Source organism: Sphaeramia orbicularis, chromosome 19 (assembly GCF_902148855.1).
Source record: "Sphaeramia orbicularis chromosome 19, fSphaOr1.1, whole genome shotgun sequence".
Lineage (NCBI taxonomy): Eukaryota > Metazoa > Chordata > Actinopteri > Kurtiformes > Apogonidae > Sphaeramia > Sphaeramia orbicularis.
Genome location: NC_043975.1, coordinates 8,522,496 through 8,534,331, shown reverse-complemented (window position 1 = coordinate 8,534,331; position 11,836 = coordinate 8,522,496). Strand labels below are relative to the sequence as shown.

General features: G+C 37.3%; 1 protein-coding gene across 1 annotated transcript in view; it reads left to right on the top strand.

The window, feature by feature from the left end:
* The first annotated feature begins 2,271 nt into the window (after window positions 1–2,271).
* The window catches only part of zranb1a (zinc finger, RAN-binding domain containing 1a), a 44,930-nt gene continuing 35,365 nt past the window's right edge, over window positions 2,272–11,836 (top strand). Inside the window, exons 1-2 of the mRNA XM_030121600.1 lie at window positions 2,272–2,569; window positions 3,042–3,891. Of these exons, the coding sequence (XP_029977460.1) occupies window positions 2,567–2,569; window positions 3,042–3,891 (853 nt within the window). The 5' untranslated portion in view covers window positions 2,272–2,566. The remainder of the gene's footprint in view (window positions 2,570–3,041; window positions 3,892–11,836) is intronic.

Genomic DNA, 11,836 nt, shown 5'->3' with positions numbered 1-11,836 from the left:
TTAACAGTTAAAAGCAGCAAGCAAGTGCAGAAGAAAAGATAGGTAGAATAGAAAAAAAACATGCAATATCAGAGAAAAATAAGAAATTTGACATTTCTATAAATGTAGAATAGTTTTCAAATTTAAGTTGAATATTATTTACATACTAACGTTGTGGTTTCACATGCACATGGTATTAACTTTACATATGTATTCTGTGCTTATTTATTACTAGATATATAGGCATACGTTTATTATATCAGCAACTTGTGATTTTTAAAAATATTTTTGCACCAAATTTTAATCATTTAATGAGTTTTATGTAAAATATCATCTTTAATAAGAGTCGAAAGAGTATGGTAATGTACGTAATAGATTATCTATCTATCTATCTATCTATCTATCTATCTATCTATCTATCTATCTATCTATCTATCTATCTATCTATCTATCTGTCTGTCTGTCTGTCTGTCTGTCTGTCTGTCTGTCTGTCTGTCTGTCTGTCTGTCTGTCTGTCTGTCTGTCTATCTATCAAATATTTTCTGTACATGTAATTTTTTATTACTCTTTCTACATAGTGCTACTTCATATATATATATATATATATATATATATATATATATATATATATATATATATATATATATATATATATGTACTGTTTTAGATTTCTTACTCGATTCCTCCCTTTTAATTTTACTATCCATATGCTGCTGTAGCTCTGGATTAAATGAAGCAATATAAAAACTGCAAAAAATATACAAAAACAACTATGTAAAGTATGGAGTATTAAAACAGTTTGTTGGAAATTATACCAACTTGTCCTGCAGTCACGTGTGTTTTTATGGTGCATATATTTTTTACATTATAGATATAAATCTTTCTATGGCAACTGACTTTTTACTTTAACTGTAATGTGTGTGTGTGTGCGTATATATATATATATATATATATATATATATATATATATATATATATATATATATATATATATAATTTTTTTATTATTTTTATTTGATATATCTAAATAAATGACAACCCCAGTAAACATCAGTAATGCATCAAACAGTCAACACAGCATCATACTGTAATGTTTGTGTTTCATAAATAATTTTACCTTTGATACTTTAAAGTTAATTTGGCTTATAATGGTTAGAAACACTGAAAATGTAATGAGAATACAAGGTCAGCTCTGGGAATTAATAACTTTTTATCTGAAATAATTTTCTTTCCCTTTTCCTCAAACTCGTTACACACCTGTAAATGTTACATGCATTACATATTACATGAACCCTTTCATGCACAGTGGTCACTCCAGTCAACAGCTCTTCTACAGCTGTTCTCTTGTGTATTCATGGGTTTTGTTGTTCTTTGTTCATTGTTTTTTTTTTTTGTTTTTTTTACACATATCTTTATTAAGGTCTTAAGACACTACATATCCTTTCTGACATGAATTGGTGACGTTATGTAGATCTCTCCTGAGCATAAACCCCCAGAATCACAACCCATCTCCATAGTTTTCACACAATTTATCAGTAAATTCATGTTTCTGTGCGTCAAAAATTAAACATGTTGGTGTCCAGCTGAGTGGACATTTTTGCAACTTCATGAAAAATAGGTTCATAAGAATTTTTTTTTTTTTTTCATTTTTATTTTTTGTATGTATTTTTTTTTATTAAAATAATTTTTATTTATTTTTTTATTTTTTTTATTTTTCAGAAGAAAATTTTCAATCGCATTGTTTTTTTCATGCCTAAAGAGGAATAAAAACACTCAGGAAAAAATTGTGATTAAGGTTCTCATAATTTTTGCATGAAAGGGTTAATATATTTTATAATATAATTCTACTGTAGTATTTTTCAGAGGGAAATATTGTAATGGAAAAAAATCTTAATGTTTTGTTAAAGATAAAAATAGTCGTCTGTTTTATGACACTTCCCTGTATCACGTGAAAGTACTCATAAAAGCGATGAGTACTTTCACTTTTGATGCTTTCAGGTACATGTAGTTGATACGACCTTTACTTAAAACACAATGTGAAATAAGAAAATTTAACTGTAATTAAATATTTTTACTGTGTGATATTTCTTCCTTAACTCGAGCAAAGGCTCTTGATACTCACCGTTTGGTTATTTGTGATTCGGAAGTCACATTTTCCATTTATCGTGAATCACTCACGAGTTGTAGCATTTCCCATGACTCGTAAACGCACCGGAGCACAGTGATTTCGTCCAATCAGATTGCGCACGGAGCCAGATGATTGGTGACGAAAGCAGCCTCCGTTTATTTTGGCCCCGCTGCTCATTTGTCTCAGTGTCGCCGCCATTAAACAACACGGAGGCGATGGAAACCACAGAGAGTCACCGATTCGCATCATGATTCGAGGCGTACACAGGCTTCGGCAGGTCTGGGGTTTATCTGCGAGGGGTTAACGTGTCCATAAAGGTAAACATGTGAGAGAGCAAAGAAGTCGAAAAGTCCGAATCGGGAAAGGTTTGATAGAGCAGGAGGAGGAGGAGGAAGGGGGGTGGACACGAAGCGTTTGTTGTGGTTTCAGCAACGCTCCTGAAACGGACACAGCAGTGATATGGTAAGCTTTACAAACAATGTAATAAACTGTTCATTTCATTCCCTCGTCCTTGTTGTTTGACATGTTGTATCAGTAGGTGAAGTTTGCGGTGTTTACGTGCAGTATATGCGGCTAACTCGGTTTGGCTAACAAGCTAACGCCAGCAGCTGAAACCTAAATAACTAGTTGGAAGGAACGCGAAAAATCCGTCAAGTCTGTTGACGACAGTCTATTCAGTAATAATAATAACTAGTTGGGAAGAATTTTCACTTTTTAAATCACACCCTAATTTCAGACTATCTGTGTTATTAATGAGGACAGGTTAGATTAAATGGGACTAGTCAATTTGTGTAATATGCTTTCTACTGTGTGTGTGTGTGTTCCTTCATCTAACCTGGTTACTGTATAGTAGCATTTGATCAGTGTCATACCTCAGATCTGGTCCTCAGTGGGTTTGTTCGTATCTTAATTAAAACTGTATTTGTGTCCACAGACTGACCAACCAAAGCGACCCACAATGAGTGAACAGAAGTTAAAGTGGGCCTGTGACTACTGCACCTATGAGAACTTTCCCTCTGCTGTTAAGTGCACCATGTGTCGTGCACAGAGGTCCAGGGGTCCCATCATCACTGAGGAACCTTTCAAGAACACGCCAGATCTGGACCCCAGTCTGGAGTGGAATCCCCCAAGAACTGACAGTGGCAGCAGCCTCCTGATCTGTCCTGACTCCAGCGCCAGGCCCAGGGTCAGGTCATCCAGCATGGCTGAGTTAGCCAACAAGTGGTCCTGTCAGATGTGCACCTATCTGAACTGGCCCCGCGCCCTTCGCTGCACACAGTGCTTGTGTCAGCGTCCCAGGACCTGCAGCCCCACCGAGTCCCCCCAGACGTCAGGCTCCAATGCAGGCTGTCGTCCTGCTCTTCAGTCCCCGGTGGACACCTGTGAGGAATACAATGATAGAAATAGACTCAATACGCACCAGCAGCACTGGACATGCACAGCATGCACTTATCAGAACTGGCCCAAAACTACTAAATGTGTGGTATGTGATCACCCCAAGCCCAATAACCAGGAAGCCATAGAGCTAGCTGATCCTGAGGAGCCATCACCTATAATCAATGAACAGGACAGAGCTAAGTGGAGGGGTAGCTGCAGCGGAGGCCTGGGCCAAAGGAGGTCTCCTACTTTACCCAAAACGGAGGTCAAAATGGACTTCCAGCGGATAGAGCTGGCAGCTGGAGCCATGAGCAGCAAAGATGAGCAGGAGGTTGACTTCAAGAAGCTAAAGCAGATTAGAAACCGAATGAGGAAAACAGACTGGCTGTTTCTCAATGCATGTGCTGGTGAGTGAGTTTATGTTTATATTACTATCAGAGCTGGAACAGTGGATTAAAGGATTAGAAACTCATCTATGATTACGCTTGTAAAGCATTATCAACAAATGATTTGTAGAAAACTAACCGTATAACTCATTATTTTTGCTTAGCTTGAACTATACCAATCTGATCTATTTATACCACCGCACTGATCTGTGGTGGGAAAAATATTAACACAGTAATATTGTATCACTGTCCCTAAAATACCTATACTTTTAATACAACCCACATTGGAAGTTGCAGTCTGCTTCCTACCTCTTTAATACACTTTACACTATTCTGTTCATTGACTTATCTCAGTTGTCTAATTCTGTGAGACTGACACCACACCGCTATGAATAAACACATATTTGTAGGGTAACTTTTATCTTCAGTCACACATGCATGGTGATGTATTGTGGTTCATCATGTTGCAGTGCGCTAGAGTTATTGCACGTAATGATCGCATTTTATCATGAGTGCCACTTTGACTTGTAGTACTGATAACACATTTTATATAGTAGTTTTGTCAGGGTTGTTCTGCTCAGTGATGACTGAGCGAAAATACCTCTTTCACAGTTAAAATGTGCCAGTGGGAACATCTGTGTTCAGTTTAATTTTACTAAATGTTTACGTTACGAAGTGTTTTGCTATAGTAGGATGATACTTATCTTTATCAAAGCACAGATATGCTGAGTGGAAGCATAATCTAAATGTTTGACTTAATGGCTAGTGGGAATTTGATCCAGCTCATGAGTGAACCCCTGGCTGTGCTTTCCTGAGTCTCTGAGAGCGTCTTTGAGAATCTGAGAGGGTGTGAGTGCCTCCCAGCCGGTGGGATGAATGGGCCGCCTGGACAGCGCAGGGAGGCTGAACCCGTGGACCAGAAGCTCTGCTGGCCCGCAGTCAACAACCGTGTAAACAGTGGCGCTTATGTGCTCAGCCGGGGGGCCCAGGAGGCAAAAATAGCCCTGACAAGACATGAACTGCAGTCAACAAGAAAGCATGAACGCAGCACATGGTCGGCGTCCTCCTGACCTTTGCACTGGTCGGCGTCTGTGGCTTGTTTTTCCTGGGGTCACACTGAAGCAGGTCTTGTTGCTTTTGTCCTACTTCTACCAAACACAGACATTTCCAAACTGTTTTTGGGTATTTTCTTAACACCGCTGTCCTTTTTGGTTTATATCATATGAGCACACTTTTTTCAGTTATGTTGTGTGTGTGTGTGTGTGTGTGTGTGTGTGGCTTCAAAGTGTTTGTCAGTGGAGGAAGTGCCTGAGTCAAGCTGCACATTACAGCTAAGCAAAGCACTTCCTCTGGCCCCACAACCCCATCTCACTTCACTCCACTGTTTTCCTACTCGTGCTCTGCATTTAGGCTGAAACTGAATGATCCCATTGATTCTATTTTTCCATAAAAGGAAGCAGCCACTGTTTGTGTAATATTGTTCTTTTGTTCACTAAAAGCCTGTAACTGGCCTGTTGCCATTGCAGATGACATAAGGCTGCATAAACATATTACGGAGGGACTTTCATGTTATTCTTGATTCTGTTTACTGTTTTACAGACTCTTGAGGAGGGGCTCCATTTCTTTGCTTTCAGGCCCTGGAAATGATCTCGTTGATTAGCAACAGTTTTAATCTAACAGGAGAAAAGTTGGAGCCGTAGATACGCAACTCACACATAGTAGCGGCTTTTGTAGCTGCATACTTTGGCTTGCATAAGCACAAAGTTTTGCATTGTGCTCTACTCTTTCTACCCCTTTTGACAGTAGTCGTGCTTCCCAGGTGGTCTTTCTCACTATGTTTATATTTACACTTACATATAATGCATTATGTGGATTTTAGGAGCCTTTTTTTGGACATGTATGCCGTGCATTCAGAATATGTTTGCTAGTTTGCAACACACAGCTCTTGCGTATTTGTGGTCAGCTCCGTCCTTTGTACATTACCCAACTAGTCAACAGTTCGCAAGACTTGGGATAGTGATACATTCCCAAAGGAAAGGCCCAGATTTCTGTTTTAAAGGAGAAACACCTGTTAGTATGGGTGCATTCACATAAAATACCAACATTTTCAATACAGATTTGGACAAATGAATGGGCAGCAGTTGAACAAGTCCTCCTGGAAAAGCTTCTATTTTAAAGGCTTTTTTTTTTTTTTTTACGTTAAGAGGAGTATGCACAACTGTATGTGAATGGAAAATATTATTGGACTATTGATTTTATGGATTTAATGTAGTAATTTTCAGAGTAAGTGCAAAAAAAAAAAGAATGTTGCACATGTAAACATAGTCATTGTTCGTGATCCATCAGCTGGTTGTGACTTGGCCGAGGGATCTTAAAACCCAGACTAATATTACATCATTGGGTAGAAACAGGCACAAGTGGAAATGTCCGAGCGTTTATAATCTGGAGTGACAGGTGGATAGCCAATGAGTTGCTGAACACGGGGATATATGTGGGATCTAGTGTAGATTTAAATGGTATTTTTGGGCCATAATACTAGTTTTGACTTTATTTTACAATTGACAATGTTTATTTTATATGAGAAATGTTTATTTTTTATCAAGTTTTGCTGAAATATGTGTATTTTTAAAATAGATGGATTGATTTTGGTTAGTTTTGTTGTTTCGATTCTGATTCTCCAAGATTCAGCCTTTCCAAAGAGCCTTCATTGATGTCTGTAGGTTGAAGCATTCAAAAGTTATTCTTTTTTTTTCCAGAAATATCCAAATTTAGCCACTTTGGAAAAATTGATAATTCCCAAATTTTCCCTCTGTAAAACTCATAAACATAACCACAGAAAAAAATGCTCTAAAATTGACATTTTTACCGATAAAGTTCTCAACTTTGAAATGTAAATTGCCAAGACACTGGTCTGTTGGTAAATGGTGTGTGTCAGTCCATACCTACCAAATGCAGCTTTATACACCCTTGTTTTCACAAAAAAATTAAGGCGAGGGGGAAAAAATCTGTCTCTATCTTTATTTGTGTTTCTAAGTGTACAGCTTTTTACCTGTCAATTAAGCAGCAAAAGTGACTGCTTTAGTGCAAACTATGGGGTGTTACCTTTACAAAGAGCCCGTTCTTTTATCTGTACTCCAAATGGTTTGAAGAACAGCTGTAATTTTAGTTTGGAGAGGTATTTTTCAGGCATTTTAAGCAAAATCACCCCTGAATGATAGGATGTTAAAGGGTACCTGTAGTGAATTTTCATTGCTAGCTATTTCAGATGATTACGTCTGGGGATGTAACGATATGAAAATTTAATATCACGGTTATTGTGACCAAAATTATCACGGTTATCATTTTTATCGCGGTATTATTGAAATTGTGCTCAAAATGTTCAAAAAGTACTGATACACACACTGAAATAATTAAACCAAGTTGTATTTAAAAAAATAAATAAATGAATAAAAAAAAAAAAAAAAAATAATAGGCACAATGTACCTTATGTTGCAGAAACATTCAAATATTAACCCTTAGTGGTCTGAACCTATTTTGTCCGTTTTTCAGTCCTTTTGATTTTGCCTTTATACACACCAAATGTTTACTATACCCATGTTTGGTATCTTTTTTTTTCAGCACGACTTCATCTATCTCATCTGCCTATTATTTTTTTCACTTTAACGTACTATATCAACATAAAAGGACAGAAAACACAAAAAATTATAAAATCCAGTTTGAAAAATGTATATACTTTACTGCATCAATAACACAGAGATGCTTAACAAACCTTTTCAAAGACTTTAAAAGTGAATATTGGTTCCAAATATTAGGTATATACAGTTAAAATTGTAATAAATTAAAACTATACTCAAATATTTGACATAAAAGCATAGCTTTACATAGGTTTTTTTCCCCTAAAAGTGCGGTAATCAAACATGGTTATTATGATAATTAGAATTTAAACGGTAATACTAACTGTCTGCAATTTTACTGCGGTTTATTGTTATACCGGTAATCGTTACATCCCTAATCACATATAATACTAGCGGTTCCTTTAGGTAACTTATGTTATAGCCCATTGTCAAGTACACACTAAGTACTAAGTCACTGCTCCATCAGTCAGGCATGGTCAACGACATGTTTCCTCCTTCACGGGTGGTTCCAGCTCCAGTAGTGACACAGTAATGTTGATTTGTCCTGTTACCTGGGCTGCGGTGGACTAGTCACCGACCCCATGCAGCAGACATCAGTCTAAGATGACGCATTATCGGCCAGTGCTGGGTCACGTCTCTAGGACAATGGTGGAGAGCAAAGCATACGACTACACAAACAAGAGCGAACATGTGCTTTCCACTCAATCTCGCTCACTGACTGCTGTTTGTTTACTCACACTCCATCACCTGGAAACAAAGATGGTACGTCACTTGTACGTACGTCACAATGGCTGATCCCCATAGGTTCTGCCCCCACCTGTGATTCATGTAATAAAAAGGTCCGGTGTGGTGCATTTATGCTGATATATAATGTGCAGCTCTGGAAAAAAATAAGAGACCACTGCAAAATTATCACTTTCTCTGATTTGACCATTTATAGGTATGTGTTTGAGTAAATTTAACATTTTTGTTCATTCTCTACATTCTCTAAACTTCCGACAATATTGCTCACGAATTCCAAATAAAAATATTGTTATTTAGAGCGTTTATTTGCAGAACACGACACATGGTCAAAGTAACAAAAAGATGCAGGTGTTTTCAGACCTCAAATAATGCAAAAAAAATACAGGTTCATATTAATTTCTAAATAACACAATACTAATGTTGTAACTTGCTAAAAGTTCAGACATCAATATTTGGTGGAATAACCCTGATCTTCAGTGACAGCTTTCATTGCTGTTGGATGACTTTATGCATCTCCTGGCAGAGAAATTCAAGAAGCTCAGACATATTCCATGGCTTGGACCATCCATGTTCCTCCAGGAGTTTTCAAAGTGGGTCCAGGTCTAGAGATTGGGCTGGACATGACAGGGTCTTCATCTGGTGGTCTGTCATCCACACCTTTGAGGCCAGGAGCTTTGTCCTGATAGAAGAACCAGTTCTCAGAGTTTGGGAACATTGTCAGAGAGCAGACGTCCAATAGTTTCCAATAGTTATTTTTGGATTCCAGTTACTTTTGCGGTACTGATAGCACTGTTTTTGCCTATTGTAAGAAGATAGTGACAGTCACAGTAGTGGTTTTTATACTTCTCCTTCTTAAATAAGACATGGATCAGGTGTTTATTCAGCAGATTAAGGTGTGCTTGTGTTGGAATTCAACAGACACAGGAATGGAATGGCTGTCATCTAAGGAAACCCTCTGGAATGAGCTTCTGAGAGCGTGGAATGACATTGGGGTTGAAACTCTCAGAAAATACATCGACGCAATGCCAGAAAGATGCGCTGCTGTGATTGTTGCCAAGGGGGGCCGCACTAAATATTAGAGTAAAATGTAAAATAAAAGGACTGGACTGATAAATTTGTAGGTGAAATATTCTCAGTACCTTTGCCTTTACCTTTTGCAATGGCAAAAAAGTGAAATTCAGGCTCTGGGAACAAATAAACCACCAGTTTCTTAAGATTTGACTAGTGTTCTAATATTTTCGCACACCGCTGTACATGCACACATGCTGATTTCACAGGAAAATTCAGTGGTCTCTTAATTTTTTCCAGAGCTGCATATGTATATATGTATATGTATATATATATATATATATATATATATATATATATATATATATATATATATATATATACACATACATACATACAGGGTGGGGAAGCCAAATTTACAATGAACATGTAGTTGTTTTTTCTCAGCAGGCACTACGTCAATTGTTTTAAAACCAAACATATATTGATGTCATAATCATACCTAACACTATTATCCATACCTTTTCAGAAACTTTTGCCCATATGAGTAATCAGGAAAGCAAACGTCAAAGAGTGTGTGATTTGCTGAATGCACTCGTCACACCAAAGGAGATTTCAAAAATAGTTGGAGTGTCCATAAAGACTGTTTATAATGGAAAGAAGAGAATGACTATGAGCAAAACTATTAGGAGAAAGTCTGGAAGATACTATTAAAGAAGAATGGGAGAAGTTGTCACCTGAATATTTGAGGAACACTTGCGCAAGTTTCAGGAAGCGTGTGAAGGCAGTTATTGAGAAAGAAGGAGGACACATAGAATAAAAACATTTTCTATTATGTCAGTTTTCTTGTGGCAAATAAATTCTCATGACTTTCAATAAACTAATTGGTCATACACTGTCTTTCAATCCCTGCCTCAAAATATTGTCAATTTTGCTTCCCCACCCTGTGTGTATGTATGTGTGTATATGTATGTGTGTATATGTATGTGTGTATATATATATATATATATATATATTTTACTGTATTTGTGCCTCTCTTATTTATAAGTAATACACAAAGCACAATCCATGTCATAAGCATAACCAGTACAGGTTGGTTAAAACTTACTTAGGGGGTCAAATGAGTGGCCATTTTTGTCAAAAAAAAAAAAGTTGTAAGAAATGCATAGAACTGTGTTGAAATAATGCTAATACATTTGTGCACAGACTACTGATATTATTTGACAGTGGAAGCTCTATTTTCAGAAGTGTTGGATTTTGAATAGCACGTGTATGTGAAAACTTTTGCTGGTGGACGGATGTGACATTACCCATGATGCTCTGGTCAGTACCAGTACTTTATTAGTAATAAACTTATATACTTACTATTGCTAATTCTCCTCTTATTCATAAATGTTAGTATTGTGGATCTAAAACAATAACAGCTGACACAAAAACACAAAATGTGGCAGTGGACGGATGTGACATGGTTGTTACAGATCCCATCATACTGATGCTCGGCAGCCATGTCACTGTTTACACTAATGATCCCTGTGCAAAAACTAGGATCAGAATTATTTATTGCATCGTTTATCATCATACCTAAGAGTAAATAACAATATAGAATTGCTATTTCTTTATCAAAATGCTTATTATTAGAAAACTGTTGATTTAAAAAGTGACGTGTGACATTCTTCATGTATGTATCGGCGTAACATAAGCAGGATGGATCAGCACCATACTCCATATTGCAACCTGTAAAAATAAAACCTGAGATATGTAGGATAGAATCTTGTAAGAAAAACTGGGGAATCTAAAAGAATAGAATATTTGTTTTTCAGGTAAATTCAGTTAAAATATACCTTGGCCATTTGTGACATGAAAATATAGCATTAATTATAATGAAATTGGACATTTTTGACCTGAAAACATAGTTCATATGAGCATCAACATGTTGCAACAGAACTGAAATCCTGTAAATTTGCAGAACTTGCATTTACCAACACAAAGTTCCTTTGGGGATTCACTTATATTGATTTCTTATGCACAAAGACATAAATAAGACCTGTAAGCAAATTTTAGCCGAGGTACACTTTGATCTTTGCCGGACCTCTACGCTGACACGATCCTCCTCGCGACAGCTGTTATGTGAAGTAGCCGAATTAAATCTGTTAATTAAGACTCTTTATTTATTAATCCATCGTCCCGGATACTCCTTATGAAATCTTCAACTCCACATTAGCCATAAGCACTTGGCATCAGTTGAAGGGTCAGTGTTTATAAATGAACATCCAGCTTGTGTAAATGGATACGCTGTGTACTTGGCATGTCGCAGCTCAGGTCCTCTCAAGGTAACCTGTCCTAAATGTCCTCCCCTCTGTGTTGCCAGAGAACGTCTTCACACGAGGCCGTCTCTTTAAAATTAGCCAGCACTTCGGCGGGTCACCGTGCTACCTCGCCGCTGCTCATTTCACTCATAACAGATGTTGAGACTACTGGGTCCTCATGAGGGGGAGGACGCTAATCTGCACAGACTGTCCTCTGTCTGACACAGCTCGCTCTGATCGTCATTATAAGCTACACTGTTCTGCCTGTTAGAA